Source organism: Epinephelus lanceolatus, chromosome 22 (assembly GCF_041903045.1).
Source record: "Epinephelus lanceolatus isolate andai-2023 chromosome 22, ASM4190304v1, whole genome shotgun sequence".
Lineage (NCBI taxonomy): Eukaryota > Metazoa > Chordata > Actinopteri > Perciformes > Serranidae > Epinephelus > Epinephelus lanceolatus.
Genome location: NC_135755.1, coordinates 34,666,323 through 34,684,978, shown reverse-complemented (window position 1 = coordinate 34,684,978; position 18,656 = coordinate 34,666,323). Strand labels below are relative to the sequence as shown.

Sequence of the window (18,656 nt, the reverse complement as noted above, 5' to 3'; positions counted from 1 at the left end):
CAGGAGCAGTTTGGGCTACCAGCATTTGTTGTGTTGCACGAGCCTGTCCTGCGTCAGAATCCTGATTTTTGAAACGTCATGGATGAAAGAATTGAAACCAAAACTGAAACTAAAACAAGCACTAAAAAATGTCATCAGATTGAAACTAAATATAAAAGATATCCTTTAAGAAAAAATAAACTGAAACATTATTGCCTATTTAAAAAACTAAAATAAATAAAAATAAAAATGAACATAAATTAATTCATGTTTGGAATTGTTGCAGCCTAAGATGCCTGATTTAACAGCAACTAAAGATTTGCAATGCATGTTGTGATCATGGGTGTATTATCGAATGGGTCGCAAAGCAAGAGCCAGTGTGTGAAGTGACTGGTTTTAAATTTGCCTATCCTGTCAAAAGGCTCAGTCATTATGTGAATAACAGAGCCCCAAAAGTCCAAAAGAAAAGGAAAGCTGAAGGGATAGTCGAAACATTCACTTTGAAGATGTCACAAGAAAGAAATGAATAATGAATGATACATTTTAAGACAGTTTCCATCCTTTCAATTTTTCTACAGGACTTTAAATCCCTTTTCCACCAAACAAATTTGGTATGGTACCTTTGGAACCAAAAGTAACCCTTCAGACATGGTACCTAGACCCTAGGTCCATTTAGCGTTTCCACTGGACCTAGTTTATCGTCAGCAGAATGAAGCAGAGTGTCCTGACATTTTAGGAACAAATAGAAGAGGCTGCATTGAGAGTCTCTGTTTATGGGATATTTAGAAATAGCTAGTTTGTGCATTTGCTCCTTCTCAGGCAATGCTAATATGATACTTATGAACCATGCAAATGTAACATATTTTTGTATTGCAGAAGCGTATAATCTAAGAAATTCTAAGAAATTATGGATCCTTTTTAATTAATTAATAATTTTAATTTGACATATAACAAAAGACGACATACAGACATACCACATATAACATACATACTGTTAGACAATAACACAACAACAGTACTATACAAAAATACAAAATCAAACAGGACATGGGGGGGGGGGTGCAGAACAGATACCATAAAGTTCAATCACCGTTTTCAACCATTTTCCCTAGATAAGATCTTATAAAAATCCAGGGTCCATCGCCACCATGGTCATATTCAAAAAGAGTTGAAGCTGCCCGTTCCATTGATAATAGATTCAGAAAGTCTTTTAACCAATTATCTATGTTGAAGCAGTTTGGTTTGTGTGATTTCCAATTCATCAGAATTATACGCTTAACTGACATATAAGCTAGAGCAATAATATGGTGTGTAAGCTTTGATTGTATACTTTCTATCCTTGTGCCTAAGAGGCAAACTGATGGACACAAAGGTATTTTCACATCTAGAATAGAAGACAAGCTTAATATCACCTTGTCCCAAAAACATCTCACTGGGGGACAATGCCACAACAGATGCATAAGTGATCCTGCCCCACCACAGCCATGCCAACATAAATGGGAAAGGGAGTGATCAATTTTTTGTAGTCTACATGGTGTAATGTATGCCCTATGCACGATTTTCATTTGTAAAATTTTATATCGAGCACATTTAGACACCATAGTTGTATTCCTTAAAACAGACTCCCATTGGGCATAAGTCAGGGATACACCCAAATCCCTCTCCCACTGATGTTTGATGGAAGCTAGGCTGTCCGAAGAGGTGAGGCACAACAACCCATACAATGCTGAAACTACCCTCCTTCCTGAGGCAATCTGTCTCAATTTATTATCAAGTTCTCTATTAAGCCCCATGGGCATATTCTTGGAGATGTGTGACCTTAGAATTGATCTTAACTGTAGATATGACAAAAATTCAACATCTCTTAGATTGTACAACTTTTTTAACTCGTTAAAAGGTACCATATCTCCATCCTTCACAATCTGCCCCAATTCATTTATGCCACAGCACTGCCATTTGTTGTTTATCAGTGGTCTGCCTCCAGCCAGTAGAAGGTGGTTGTTCCATATGGGACATGATGGCAAAGATGCCCCATCAAAGGCTAAACGTTTTTGTATAAGTTTAACTATCTCACAAGAAAATCGTATTAAATGATTGTCCATTTTCAGGGTGATTTTAGGGTGATACCATAATGCTGATAAAGAGACAGACTTATCATATTCAGATATAATCTTCTCTTCGATCCATTTCCAACTGCCAACATCACTCTTACATGTATAGGCCCATGACAGAGGAAATCTTACATTATAAGCCAAATAATATGAGTAGACATCCGGTATTGCTAAACCACCAGTTCTTCTTGGTCTCATTAATCTTTTGTAACTTATTCTGGGTTTCTTATCCCTCCACAAAAAAGCAGTAAAAATCTTATTAATTTCTTTAAACCAATGAGAGGGAAATTTAAGTGGTATAGCTGAGATCAGAAATGATAATCTTGGTAAAATATTCATTTTAATCACTTCTGCTCTACCCCATAATGAAATGGGGAGAACTGTCCATCTCTTAATGTCTTCCCTAATTGACTTTAGGAGGTGTGGCCCATTCAAGTCAAAAATCTTATCTATAGGGGTTTGAATGTTTATACCAAGATATTTCATGCCTTGTGATTTCCACTGAAAAGGGGCGGTACCAAGATGTGAAGGATAGGTCAAATGATTTAGGGGTATAGCGTCACTCTTATTAAAATTCACCTTATAACCAGAAAACTTCCCAAATGCATCAATCAACTTCATCACCTGTGGGATGGACTGAGATGGTTTGGATAACGTTAATAAAACATCATCTGCGAACAGATTAGCTTTGAAATCACATCCCCCAATGTCAATACCAGTAATGTTCTTCTGTGTCCGTATAGCACAAGCCAGAGGTTCAAGAGCAAGAATGAAGAGGGATGGTGAGGCGGGACAGCCCTGTCGAGTCGACCTCAAGAGGTTGAAAGGTTCAGAAATGATACCATTAGTTTTGATCGATGCAGTTGGTTTCTATTATGGATCCTTTTTAAAAACAGAAACAATAAATTTGTGACCATAGTCTACCTGTTAGTAACTGTGGATGTTTGAGGCACATGCAGATATTGATTTTTTTAAGTTTAAAAATCACTTGAATCACTTGAATTATAGTTAGATGACGAGATGGATACCACTGTGCTACTTGTTTGGGAAATGTGAAACTGGAGCCAGGGGACTGTTTTTTTTTGTGATAAAGTGCACTCTCACTTGTTTTAGCAAACTTGTTTTAACAAAAAACAAATAAACAAAATGTTAAAAAGCATTAATGATTTTTGTAAATTTAAAGAGGCAACAGATAGGATTTGGATTTTGTTAGCTTGGCGCCACCTAGCTTCAACAGTGTTGCTCACACTGTCGCAACGACCAAATTGACCATGAGGATAAGAGATCATCAATAAAATGTAGGCTGTAAAGCCACCAGTATACCTCTATGTATATGTAGAATGAAAAGGTTTGTGGACACTCTACTAAATAAATGAATAAAGAGACTGAGCAACAATTATCAGATTTATCTGAAGAAAAAACAAATAGTAATGCAAATAATTATACCAGAATGCACAGTAGCCTACCAGTACATCAACTCACAGTAAATGATACCAATATGTACAGTATCAGTACAAACAACAGTAGACACGTAAGGGATAATGTATAGTGAGCCGGTGACTGTTGAAAAATAACTCCCGACAGGGGAATGGAACCCCGACGCACAGCGGAGTTATTTTTCAACAGTCACCAACTCACTATACATTATTCCGCTTAGAAGATGGCTTACTAATAAAAGATTCAAATGTTACAACTGGCATTAATATTATTAAACTGCAGGCAGAGTGGAGGAGAGGATTTTACTCCACTTCTCCCTCCATCTCTTGAACGCCTGACTGAAGTTTACTCTTGTTTTTCCTCTTCTTTTATCACTCTCCGTTTTGTGCATCCTCACCTCCTCAGACAGAGGAGCTCGTTTTCTTTTGGGAGGCTGTTTTTCACTTATCTCCAAACTTTGTCCGTCTGCCATTGTGCTCCTGATTCAACTATCTTATGCAACTCTTCATAAGGACCCGCTCCAGTCCCTGATTGGCTGACCGACCAGTTTCGCAATACATGACACGTTTCCTGCCGTAAAGCAGATTTTTTCCGCAAAAATTCGTCCCCGGCGGCAGAAGCTTATTGCAAAGATTGCAAAGCCATTAAGTAACCTACGTATGTAAACGCTGACAGTCTGATTTTACTGTGGCCACTACCCTGTGCAACCCACATTATTTTCATAATGATATATATAAGCAAAAATGCTGTCTGTTGCTTCTTTAATAGATTATTACTTTATTGCTAAAATGGCATTGCATTTGGAGAAGAGTGCATTATAACTTGTTTAGGAATTGTAACTCAAAGTTTAGGACTTGAGACTTGACAAGGGACTTGTCAGTGTGGACTAGGAACATGATTTGGGACTTGTCAGTCTGGACTTGGAACTTGACTTGAGACTTGTCAGTCTTGATTTGCTAATTGACTTGGGACTTGGAACTTGACTTGGGACTTTTCAGTCTGGACTTGGAACTTGACTTGAGACTTGTCAGTCTTGATTTGCTAATTGACTTGGGACTTGGAACTTGACTTGGGACTTTTCAGTCTGGACTTGGAACTTGACTTGAGACTTGTCAGTCTGGACTTGGAACTTGACTTGAGACTTGGAACTTGACTTAGGACTTCACAGGCTGGACTATGAACTTGACTTAGGATTTGAGTGCAAAGAGTTGTGACTTGCAAAACAATGACTTGGCTGCACCTCTGGAGGTCACTTCTACCAGCCATGAAGTCCAACACATAACCTTCAGTCATTCCACCGATGTTGTTTTTACTCTTACTCTTTGGTTCTTGTACATACTAAACAACAAGTTAAAATGTGTTAATAAATGATTTTTAGACATGCTGGTATGCAGACTTTATATCAGTGGACAGAGCCATTCCTTTAAATAGAGCTAGGCAGATATATTGGTCTGTAGCTCCATTTATGACAATATATGATACTTCCACTGTTTGTGAAGATTTCCATGTTCATTAAAAACAAATGGGCTTGGGGAGAGCCACAGACACTGAATAGATAGCATGTTTGTTTCTACTTTTATTGTATTAAACACTGGGTGCAAAATCTAGTAATGGCCCCAAACATGCAGTGATAGCTGATCACCCAGTGCATATACCAAAAATATTGATTTTGTATTTCTACTTTCTGTTTCTTGGTCCATGACACATCCCTTTGGCAGAGCTGGGCCAACTACCCACCCACATGCATGGGACAAAAATAATGTGTGTGTGTGTATATATATATATATATATATTTATATATACACATATATATATATTTTTTTTTTAAGATTCTTTTTTGGCTTTTGCCTTTATTAGATAAGACAAGACACAGCCTTTGTACATGGGGCACCTGCTCCACCAGGTCAGCTAGTGGTGCCCCAAAAATACTATCTTGATACATAATATAATGTTTCAGTACTTATTTAATATAAGTGTATGGCAAATATGCATTTCTAACTTTCTCACTTTCTGGGTTTCTAACTTGTCACAGTGTAAATTCAACTTTAAACTATTCCATAAAGACATGGTAGGAGCTAAGTTAAACATGAAAGTAGTGACTGACTGCATGTAAACCAGAGCTGAATAGAAATCACACCACTGAAAAACATGTTAACGCCTCCTGTGAAAAATATGCCCAAACCTGATTTCTCTCAGTGATCTGAAAGTTCAGAGAATTGCACTTACTCTAATGTTCAGGTCCTGATAGATAACATTTTTGTGTGAACTGGACAATAAGTAGCTAAAAAGTAAAAACATAAAAGAGTACAAGACACGTGATTTACAGAGTAGATCTATAAGCTGTAGCAAAAATAAACCACACAATTTAATTTTAGATAGATTTGGAGCTTTCAAGTGTTCATTTTTGACTGCTGATACCACTGCAAACAAAAGACTTTAAATAATCACATCAGTATTAAGAGGGGAACAGCTTAAGAGGATTTAATAGATGTCTACCCCAGTGGTATAGTGGTTGTTAATGAGGTGGTTGTACTACAAGGGGTGTGTTTGTAAATCCAATCTGATGCTTTACACTGAATGAGAACAGCTGTCATTTAAAGAAACAGACCCAGGTAGTCAAAATGACCTGGCCCAGCATCGTCCTAAACTCAGAATGAAATTGCCTGGGCTGTGTCAGGCAACCGGATACAGCCCATGACACCCCAGAATCAGCTGGCCCAGTTGCCGATACTGCCATCATTGGTGAGCATGCTGTTTCTACTTACATGAGTTAACGAATGGTTAAGTTCACATTAACTCCACTTGGCGCCCTGCTGCCCCATCTCCCCCGACAGAGTTCCCAGAGTACACTCTGCCACTCTAGAGTATGGTGCTCTAGATAACCGAACGGTACCTTCCAACAGTGCTCTGAATTTACTAATGGTCCAGTTTGTGCCAGAGTGTGCTTTGGCACTCAGAGAAACTATTACTGAATGCACCCTTGGTAGATGGGTAGGTTACCAAGAAGGAAGTAGGCATACTCTCCTATTCCAATGGCTTTTTGGCTGATAGATGGGTATTCTATAAACAACCAGAAAAAGGGGTGGGTATTGCCTGTATACCCACCCCTTTTTCTATGCATACCCTCCACTACACCACTGGCATACCACATTAACAACTTTGTTCGTTCTTTAAAGCTATTACAGTCCAAGACACTCAGAAATAACCCTTCTTAAGTCCTGCCCCTTTTCGCTCTGTGCTCCAATCAGAGTTGCAGAACCTCAGTCAACCTTCCCCATTCCTGTTATACATATGCTAAATGTGCTAGGTTCGTCTATGCTGAAGAGAAAACCAAATTTTGAAGATGGTTAAAAGATGTGGCTGGGGGACTGTCACAGTCTTCCTACACTGTATAAGTCTCAACTTAAGTTAGCTAATATCTTTACTACTGAACCAAGCCATCAAATACTCACACTAATTTGCCAGAATCAAAAATTTTTGCCAGCAGGTACCTACAAACAAAAGCACAAACACAATCTAAGTACTGGCTTTGTTGGTGGTGGAAAGGTGAAAGGAGGGAAGAGCTTCTTCTTCTTCTTGTCTTTTAACAGCGGTTGACAACCAGCGTATTAGGTGCATTACTGCCACCAAAGAGGGAAGAGCTTCTGTCAGCTGAAGGTTTAAAAACCCTCTGACTCGCAGTGGGCCAATCCGGTGTCAGCAATCTTCTTGTGCCAGCCCAGTCAGCACTCACCACCTGACTTGCAGCAACCAATCATGCTCCAACACATGCACACACTCTGACAGGAGGAGAGAGCACATCTGACATATCACTACAGATTAACACAAGGACAACAAAACCAAAAAATAATGACCTGGGTCATAACAGCAAAATGCTAGCTAACTAGCTAGCTAATGTATATCTATCTAAATCTGTTTTAGATCAATACCTTCAGCCAGGGTTGCTTCCTCCTTATTTCTGTGGGAATGTTAGAGATGTAGGAAAGGACAGATAGGTTGGTTGTGAACATATTTTTTAGATGACATGACTTATTGTCAGCTAGAAAAGGTCAAGGCTAATGCCCTTTTGTTTAGCCTGTATTATATCTGTACGGTTTCACGCCTTCCCGAAGAGCGCATCTCTTGGCACCTTCATGGCCCAGAACAGAACAGTGTTTCTCAACGAGGGGTCCTTGAAGGAGTTCCAGGGGGTCCCCAGAAAAGTGGAGTATAGTTTATTTTCGCTATTTAACTCACTATAGAACTGAGCCCAGTGTGAGTAAGGGTCATAAAAATTACTTTTCTAATAATGGGTTTCACTTCCTTGTCATATCTAACAATCAAAATATTTTCAGATTGTAGTGTCTGTAGCAAAGTCTTATCAAATGGGGGTCTGTGACAGAATGTCTCTCAATTTTGGGGTCCTTGACATGAAAACGGTCAAGAGACACTGAAATAGAAAATTGACAAGTGCTTAATTGAAAACGTGCTCTGTGGAAACTTGTGCCTAGTCCACACATCCAGGGGTATTTTTGAAAATGTTTTTTTTATAATATCCCGCCCACGCAAGAGCTGTTTTAAAAATAATCCCTGTCCAAATGAAAATTCTAAAACACAGTAGAAACACTGTTAAGAACGTGCTACACCAACTGGGTTAGCAATAAAACCCAGTTCTGTCATCGTGATAACAGTGTAAACAGAATTCCTGAAAATCTTCACACTGGACGAGTTTTACAAATGTTTTTAGTAACCTAATTCAGTTTGTGTGTGGACAAAAGGCCAAAATGCATATAAAAGTGTAAGAAATAGAAATGTTTTAAAAAATACCTGTGGACGGGGCCTTACACATCAAATATAAGAACAGCTGCTGGGTTGACAAAAAATGTCCAAACTTGTATTAAAATGGTTACCTGTTTCAGCTTCCACAATCACTGCTCTTTCTGGTGGACAGATAGAGCATTGCAACTCGTTTCCATACATGGTGCATAGGGGCATTATTAAGCTGCAACACATTTACAAAGTCATTAAAGGGTGATCCAGGGGCCAGTGGCTATTTTAGATGGCTAATATTGTATGTGTAGAATGAGATTTAAATAATTTGTTTGTTTTTTTGTTTTGTTTTTAATTGCAGAAAAGAGGGAAGGAAAGGATTTGAAAGTAATATTGTTGCTAACTTTACTGTTGTGGTTTGAGGAATGCTTAAAGTGGTTTAACATCCTGTCAAAAACTCATCAGGGGTTTGCAGCTTACAAGAAAGCTACTGCAGCAACTGGTAAGCCTATACTACCCCATTCTGAATTATGCATACTGCCTCAGATAACACATTATTCATGACCAATGCTGCATTGTACAGGTGGAGGTGACCATTAAGCACATTTGCTGAAGTGGTTCAGGGAGTGCTTGGAGAAAGTAATGCTTCAAATAGTGGGGCAATGCTTCCTCAGGGGCTGGTTGACGGGCTCTTGAGTTCTTGCCAAGGTAAGGCAATATGAATGAGTTATTTTTTATTTGGTTGCTTACACACAAATTTCGAAATTGATATCTTTCCTATCTTTATTTCAAGGAAAAACACTCTTGGCCTTTTGTTCCACCCCTTGCAGAATGGGCCCAGGTGATATGGATGACATGGCATTGCGAAAAGAAGGACTGTGAATAAGCATTAAAATCTTGTACAGAACGAAGCAATACTACACTCTTATAAATAAAACAATTTAAACACTTAATGGTTTGACTCTTTATTATGCTATTTGGTTCATACAGTTATTTTATCTGAACTATCGTTATAATCGTTATCATCATCTGAGGATGTGCATGCATTATGCACTGCAGTTATCTTGTTGCATGTCTTTATGGAGAACATAGGATGTGTTTCCATGCCCTTCTCCACAGTATTTTGTGTGATCTGAAAAAACAATACACATACATATGTTTGTCTACAAAATACCATCCGGTACATTGTAATTTGTTTTCAATTAAGTCAATGGCACACTGATTATAATTGGACTCCCAGCTGGGGTCTTGGGAATGGTTAAAGAGGCCATTGTGATTGGGGATATCCTCATTTACCAAGGAGATACCACCTTGGGGATCCCTCTTCCTGCTCACACCAGCTTGAAAAAAACTGCGAAAATCTGTGGTGATATCTGTTCATTTCAATGGAATAGCCAGAATTAGTGGATTCGCTCTTGAAGGGATGAAGTTTGCTGAAATTTTCACCTCAAGACCAACTCTTTATTGAATGAAATGATACACAATCTTGAGAACATCCTGAAGATTATGAACATTCTTGGAAAGTACACCGAACGTCTGCCTCCATACTGCAGCCATCTAATGCTGGGACCAGCCTATGCAACATATTTCCTCTACGTCGTGACTGTGGGCCTACTGAGAATATTAGCTTGCAGTCTTGAGGTGATCCTGCAGGAAGCCGCAGACAGGCGTGTGGGACCTGGAATGTCAGCTACTATGGCGACATGGAACACGTCGTAAACATTGTCAAACTAGACAAGAGAAGATAAAATATTTGGACATGGACGTCCTCCTACCAGCCTCTTGTGAGGCGTCCTAAATGTGGACTTGGTTGTATTTCACTGCAACCTTCTTATGTCGGATAGCGTCAATTTTGTAGTCTGATCTAGACAGACTACTACTTACCAGTGCTTTAAAAATTACTACATGTAGATTTATTATGTTTTTGTGAATGTGTGTGTGTGTGTTGAGGGTCTGGGGGGGGTAGGATGGGAAGTGGTGGGGGGCTTGCCAGGGTTGATGCAGGGGATAGAGGTTAGCAGCATGATAGTACTATCAGATGGTGCAAAAGTGCAAAAAGTCAAGTTTTGCATTTAGTAACTTTGAGCGTTTTCTAAGTCAGAAGGCATATGATAAAGAACTTTTATTCTTTAGTTCCTCGAGGGAAGTCATGCCCCCAAATTTCCTTTTACCTGGATTACAAATTCAACCTCTGGTTTCCTGTACATGTAAACACAGTTACTAATGGTTAGAGCAATGTAAGGTATTAGACACAATGTCAGCACCAGGGACTCTCCACACTATGACCTACTAAACAGCCTGCTGCAGAATGAGAGCCAGTATTGGTTGGCATGTTTCTCTCAACATGGAAGATATTGATTTTTAGATGGTAAAGTAAGTTCATTTTATTGGGATTTAAATGGGGTTTGTATTTACTTCATATTGTTGCATACATACTAGGTTTCTTAAAAAAGCTTATAAATAATGCTGTAAATAATATGTGTGCACATGGGTTTGTAGTGTATATGTAAATAATAATACTCAATTTTAGACTTACTATTAATTGATGCCCTAAGACGAGTCCACATTTTGTGATATAGGTATAATTCCTTATTTGTATATGAAAAATAAAAAGAATTCACAATTTGTGAATCCGACATTCAATGTGAGCACCTTTGTGAGCCACAAAGGGCCCCAAAGTTTTCACGAAACAATTAACATTGAATTAAGCACTTAATTTAGACTGTGGAGTTTCTTACTGTCTTAGATTTAAATGAGAGAGAGATCCATTTACACTAGGGGTCACCTCTAGATCAGGGGGACTGTTTCAATCCTATTAAATCCAGAAGGTGCCATTAACCATGACCTCTGTCTTTATAATGTCCAGCTATAGAGCCATTGCCACGATGGATGGCTGCCTTGTGCTCTGCAGTGAGAAGATTTCTCACTTCACAAGGTCATTTTGGAAGGCAGATCTTGAGTTACATTTTTTAAATTTACAGTCACATGCTTGCATAACAGGATGTGTGATCCTGTAGTTCAGTTATACCCCTTTTCGAACAAAATTAGCATATGAGCCCTGTTTTTTCAAACATGGAAAAAACAGCTAGAAATAGGGTCTAGACTCCTTTCCCATTGCCAATAGACCTGAGCTGTGATGGCTCTGCAGCAGACAAGTATGCCTTTCTGTTTATTTATTTACTTTTTATTGGTTTGTCACATTCAACACCATGGACAGGCTGGAAAACAGGTTAGTAAACAGTAGAAAGCAGCATGGAGGCCAGTGAAAATGTTATGGTGGTGACTTGTTTTGAAGAAACCTCTTACCTATTCGGTCTCTCTTTCAAACCTTGTTGATGTCTGAGTACTGCTTGGGTGGAGACGGACAGTAAGCTACTTGGTGGTGCGCCATTGCACCTTACAGGTAAAGGGGCTAGACAGGGACAGTTTGTGAGTGTGACAGGGCTAACTCTTAGAAGCACACAGGTAGTGTTACCAAATAGTTAATAACAGATTAAACAACAGAGTTGAGACTTTTCGGAGTGAGTTTGTCGGGACCATAGACTGTATAGTTTAAAAGCTTTTTTAAAGAAAGTTAGGACAGTTAGCTCCTGTGATATCTTGCAACTGTCTAGCAATGCCTAGTTGTTAACAAAACACAGATGACGTTAGTCAGCGGTCATGAACAGATTTAATATTAGTCAAGCTATTTCGGTGTCAGTTCATCAGGACCATAGACTGCATTGTTTACTGGCTTGGTGTCTTATGTTTTTTAAAGATACTTAGGATAGTCAGCTCGTTTTGCAACAGCCTAGCAATGCCTGTTAGCTGTAACTGTTAGCAAAACACAGCTGTCGTCCAGACTTTTTTTTTGCAGGTTTGTTGGGACCATATACTGTATGGTTTAACAGTTTGATGTCAAATTTTCTTTTTGAAAGAAGCTTTGGACAATCAGCTGATATTTTGCAACAGCCCATCAGTGCAATGGCTCAACCCAACTAGACAATGAGGTTATACTTGAGACCAAAGACAAGACTAGACAATTATTAATTTATATGCACACACAACCAACTGGACAGGGGCATGAATTACTTAAAGGTAGACTGCCCTCAGTATTGTAATGTGTCAAAATGATGGATGGCATTCAGATTTTTCCATCATTGTTAAATAAAAAAGTAAATGATGGAAAACATTGTGACCAATGGCTCTCAGGACATTTTTTTTTTATTATTATTTTGAAAGCTCATCAGTACCCATTTCTTTCCACTGGATATATTTAAAAATGAAAGTAAAGTATTATATCCAAATATTGGGATAAGTCCATCACATCTTATGGGTTAACCTTACTGGACACTGATGTAAGAAGTCATTGATCTCTTGTTGTAGTCAGTGTGTCATTTTTTTAAAAAAAAAAATAGCATCTCTATTTTAATATTCATATTAAAGAAGGACAAATAAGGGTCATGCTGATTGTAGTTTTTGGAAAATATATATATTAAGTATACTCCAAAACCCAAAAAATATCATGTTGTTTACACTTACTGCTAATAGGGTTGCTAGTCGACCTCAGCAATATTTTTTTGGTTTGATACTGGGGTTATGCTATGTGCCCTTTACTGACACCATGCTGTTACCTCAGTTTCTAATCAGAGCTGAATGCATTATAACAGGTCAACGTCAAGGTCAAGACATTTCAATAGTGGCTGTGATTTTATGTTACTATAGCAAATGTACACACCCTACATGGTTTATAGAAAGAGGTAAATTTGCATTTTCCTAAAGCATAACTACACAGAACCAACCAGTATAGGTGACAATGTCGAGGTATATCGCACAATTGTCTTATTTTCATGACAACAAGCACAGACTGATGATTGACAGATTTACCTACTAATCATTTTCTGGTGCCTGTGTGTCAATGGTTTGTTTCATGTATAGGCGGGGCTGCGTTGGAAAAATGACATGGAGCCTGCTATCGCGCAACAGAGTGGTTTGCTTATGTGTTTGCGTCAGCATGGAGCCTACTGGTATGAAGCACTGGAGCCAAGGATCGAACCCAGGAGACATGAATGATTTTGGTGTCCATGTTCTCATCACACCAACAGGATAATCTTCTGAAGACATGGTGTGTTCCTTTGAGTTTTGTATTATTCGGGTGCTCAAGAGACCTTCTTTTCACTTCTGTGTGGAAGTGGGGAGAAGACAAAGAGGAGAGCTGGCAGCGTAATCCAAATAAATCAATGTGAATGTGTGCCATATTTGACTTTGATTGCCAGTCTGTAGGAGCTCAAATAACAATCGAGCTCTTTACATGCTGAATTTTGCGCTTCATGATAAACCATAATCTCTTTGGAGTTACAGTACATAATTTCTACTGCACCAGCTCTTGAGATTTGAGGTTTCTGGGAGTCATCAGTCATAGACTGAAGACTCCTTTGTGGTCATTGTTGGTACAATTTTGGGCAAAGTGTTTGAGTATGATGGTCAATTCACCAACAAAGTCATATGAAGGAATGCATTCATTTGTGGGCATCGTTTGGATTACAAATTTCTCATTTCTATTGTGTCTTTTCACACCCCAACTCCAAATCTCCCCCATCTGGCACAGGCATCAAGAAGTGACCGGACCCCAATCTGCAGTGAGCATATTGGCAATTGCCCACCGTGGCGTATTTGATGGCAGTTCAACAGTCTTTTGCAAATGTGCCAAATTCCATTTTGTTTGGAGTACGCTGCCAGTCGAAGAGAGGGAGGAAGCAGGAGCATGAGAGTGAATAGGAGAGGAGTGAATCAATGAGTGTGTGAGAGAGAGAGAGAGGGAGAGAGAAACACAAAAACAAAACAGCATCGCTCTCATTGGCAGAAGTAGGCTACCCAGCCAAGCCTGACACCTCATCTCAAAGCATCAAAGCATGATGGAAAAATACCAGTGTCCACAGTGTGTACGTGTGTGTCTGCTGTGACCAGACAGTGTTTTCACTACAAATGCCCTTACAGCTCACATGGCCCATTGATAGATTATTGGAACATGTTTCTGTTTTAGCCTCTACAAACCAACAACTTGCCTAAGGGGCCAACTGGCCTTCCAGTCCTCTCTTTTCATGGCATCAAAAAACAGTGCTTAAATGCACACAATACAAGCTTGCAGGTAATGAAAAAGGGCCTGTAAAAACCAAGCACAGCCAGAACAGTGAAATAAGGACAAAGAATGCTGTCCAAGAGGTTGTGTTATTCAAGTGTGCCATTTTTTTTCTTTTACAAAGTTTTAAAGAAATGATCATCCATTTGTTGTATAGAGATGAATCCCTATGGTAGGTAGGGTTTTGGGCACAGATAGAGCAACTTCCATAGTGCCCTTGTAGAGGTGCCTCTGATTTATATGCACCATGTTTATTGAGATATACCAAGTACATATGAAGCACTGAACACATCTGTGCTTTCCAGTATGCCTGTCAAGAGTTTAATTTGTCTGACAGAGTTGTTCTTCAAGCACAAGTCTGATGGAACACATGCTTCCATCTCAGTGTATATTGACAGAAAAAATGTGACTGAAACATCTCTGCTAGACTTGCTTACTGCTGATGCCGTGAAACTGTATAATCTGTTTTGGACTGTTATCAGCATTGCAGCAGCACTTTAATGGCATTTCTGTAGCATTTAGCAACCATGGCTAGTCAGTCCCTCCTGGATTGTTGCAGCCTGAAAAGCCTGATTTCACAGTAGCTTTTCTAATATATTGCAATTCATGTTGCTGTGTTTATGGCCAGTTTTTTTTTTTGGCAACAAATTTGTGGGAGCAGTGAAAATTGCAAATATGGTTGTGTGGCTGCTAGGGATTCAGAGCATAAAATAATAAGCATTCAATGTTTCCCACAGAATTACAATCTATTTGTGATGGTAGAGGGGTTGGGCGTTGGGGCCCACCGATCAGCTGCTGAGGCTGTTTGATGGGGAGCGTATCTTTGTTTCCAGGGTTCTATGTTCCCCACTTAACCCTACAAAGAAGGTTCTATGTTCCCCACTTACACAAAAAAGGTTCTATGTTTCCCGGGTTCTATGTTGCCTGCTCAGCCAAGCGGGAAACATAGAACCCTTTTTGTGTAAGCAGGGAACATAGAAGCTTTTTTGCAGGGTTAAGTGGGGAACGTAGAACCCGGGAAACAGAGAACCCTGGAAACATAGGGATGACCCTGTTTGACGCAGTGCTGAAGAACCGTATCTGGTTAGCACGAGCTAACATAGCACAACGTGATCTCATCCCTATTCTCAGAGATCGAGCCGTTAATGTCCCACCAACACCGAAATGGCTCTACTTTGTCTGTAAACCTCTAAATAACCGTTGGGTAACGTTAGCTGTGTGATGCTAATAGTTGGCCTTGTGTGTGTGACATTGTCCCAGGCGCAGAGAGAGAGGGGGCTGTGCAAGTCAATACTCTGCATGCAGCTCTACAATTGAATGGGATTTAATCAGTTTTAGAAAGTAAAATTTGCGGTAAAGTTGCAAAGATTTGACAAAATTGCAAGGTCGCACAGAAGTCACAGGGACTGGCTGAATTTCCCTTAATTGTTGTAACACTGTAACATCCTGGAGAGACTGGCTAGTATTGTTATCATTATTGTTTCGATTTTACCATCATGACTGGTCTTATAGTGTCTTATATATTAACAGCAAGGAGGTTATAGGTGTGTTTTAAGATGTTAGGATGCTAGATCTTTAAATACATCTCACTTTAAAAACCTTTCATTATTTTGTCACTTTTTTGGACATTTGCCACAATGCCACAATGCCACAATGCCAGGGCCTGGTGCAGCACGGCCTTACTCAACTTGCTCTTTTTTTGGTTTTCCTTAAGAAAAAGTTGAAGTTAGTAGTAGTACTATTTTCGGTGCCATTTCAATCAAGGTTCCAAGTGAGCTGAGCCAATACTAGAAGACTGAGCTAAAACACTGGGACCACTGATTAGTCAGAGAGAACTGTCACTAGAATCATCACCTGTGTGACATGGAATATTCTGCTCAAACCTGCCATTTTTTTTTACTGTCAATAGCAACCGCACTTTACACTATACTGTACAATTGAAGTGGAAACCTCTGTTTGGTTGCTGATGAAAGGATCCAGCAAGTGACACGTCAAAGATGATGTGACAGCAGTTTCACAACGTGGCTGTGGCAATCAGCTGAGAATCCCACCTACGCTAAGGTGGCACTACCTGCAGTAAGAAACAAAATAGAGCAAAGGACCTGGAATCAAAAGTGATTTGAGTTGACTCATACCATGCATTGGGTTTGACGAACATACAACGTATGTATACATACATATAACATTATACTTTATCTACATGATGATTTCTTCAAGTTGGTTGTGCCACTGTATGCTTAGCGATGTAGGCAGTCCTACTGGGTCCTATTGGACTGCTGGATTCTGTTTTTGGTGACCTAGTGTAAGGCGCCTATTCTTGATCTTCCATTTTAGTCACTTGGTACTATCCTTGAGTCTAGCCTTCCTCTCTATCATCAACTCTCTGTCAATGGAACATTTGAAACCCATTTTTCCCTTGCATCTTACATAGCCCCTACCTGCTGCACCAATTTGATCTCTCTCCCAACTGGTCATGCTTGGGCAGGGGTTCTTGGCATCAGGTATGGATGCATCGAGGCAGCCCTGTATTGACAGTATTAGACAAATCTTGCTTTTTGCTAGGCAACATTTTTGAAGTTATTTTGTTGACAGCATAGCATAGTATGCCAGTATGTCATGTGGCTGAACCTAACAATGTACTTTTGCTGCCTAAATTTATCAAACTATACCTAAGAGTGAAGAAAACTTACATTGAAACTTTATTTTGAAAAAGACTGAATGCGTTTAATAAGTGAAAACTACATATCAAGTTAAACTGAAGATTAATTTAAAAAGAATCTACATGTAAAGAGCTTACATTGACCACTGTCCCTGAGCATCCAAAACTGATGATGGAGCGGCACTAGAGTGTCATAGTTTGACATGTACGGCCACTGCCCAAGTGTTAGTATTTGACAAGTTGGAAGTTAGAATGTGTTGATAAACGTTCATCCTTAGAAGGAACCATATAGATGTATACATCAGTGTTTCTCAGGACAATGTCCTTGATAGTCACGTTGCCCCTGCCCTTCACTTTTCTGGGGTTGAACAGTCTCTAGGTCTGGAATACAAGTGGAATTCTTCCTTCTTGTTTTCTTAGGAGTCTCTATGGCTTTATGTTGTCCCATCTTTCCACACATATGTTGATGGCTTGGATCTAGTTCTTTCTCTTGATGTGGCACTCCAGCACAGTCCAATTCTTTCTCTGTGTCTCCCTTGCTTCAAGGTCTTGTTGTGATTGTGAAATCCTTGAGTATAAAGCTGCCCTGTGTGTCTGTGTGGCCATCTGTTAGTTCGACCCATTCAGTCCCAGTAATCCTCTCTCTTTGCAACCATGCGTCCACAATTGGGCAGATGTGATCCATGCGGAAGAGGCTAATAGTTTTTCCATTCTTGAACCATTTCGCCATGGTCATGTTCTACGGTAAGAACTATTATGACTCTGATATTGAGATTCAGACAAGATCATGTTTTATTGACCTTCTGCAGCGCTGGGAGCTCAAGAAAAATGTGTGTTGCATTGAATTGTCCATGTCAATGCATGCAGTGGCCAGACTGGTGTGCTTGGTCTTACAGTTTTTAGTGATCTCTGTTGAGTGCTTTGAGTCCCTGGCATTGTTTTATATCCCCCTCTGAGCTTCTTCACATATTTACAGATACTGTATATCCATTTGGGGGCCAAACAATTCCATGCTCTTGAGAGACAGCTTCCAGTTTACGTTTTGGATAGTTGGATGATGGTCTTTCCTTTTCATCGTCTCTTTGCATCTATAGTGTCATTTTAGTCTGGCTAGCAGCACTGGAAGCCACTGTTTAGCAGTAGCCTCAGTTATGGACATTTAGTTGTGTAGTTTGAGTGGCAAGGATCTGTTTTTGAGCTAGCTTGCTTAACTCTATGTTGGACTTCCAGTACAATTTGCAGTCTCCTGCTCATTATGCTTGCATTGACATCTCCTGACTGCCACTCATAGCTAGGGCTGGGTATCATTTGAAATTTTCATTTGTACCAATGGAAAACCTCAGTGTTGCAACTAATATCAAAATTTTAAATGTTTATGTGCATGGATGGCACAGTCCTGTGGTTCCATTTATGGTAACACTGGCTTCGGCTTTGTCTCAAGTTCCAATAAAACACAATTTGCTGTGTTCATGGATGCCAGTGACACTGCTTCTGCTGGTCGGTTGGGGGACCTGCACACTGGGGGTCAGAACTTGATGGGGGTGATGTTAAACTTGTATGTTAATCCCTCCCAGCGAAACACACAAGTATTCATAACACAAGT

General features: G+C 39.6%; 1 protein-coding gene across 2 annotated transcripts in view; it reads left to right on the top strand.

Moving 5' to 3' along the window:
• Window positions 1–18,656, top strand: part of nat16 (N-acetyltransferase 16) — a 43,480-nt gene that overhangs the window by 17,643 nt on the left and 7,181 nt on the right. Inside the window, exon 2 of one of the 2 annotated variants that reach the window (XM_033610193.2) lies at window positions 13,194–13,380. The exons of the other annotated variant lie outside the window; for it this stretch is intronic. Within the exon in view, the coding sequence (XP_033466084.1) occupies window positions 13,325–13,380 (56 nt within the window). The 5' untranslated portion in view covers window positions 13,194–13,324. The remainder of the gene's footprint in view (window positions 1–13,193; window positions 13,381–18,656) is intronic. 2 annotated transcript variants of the gene reach the window in all.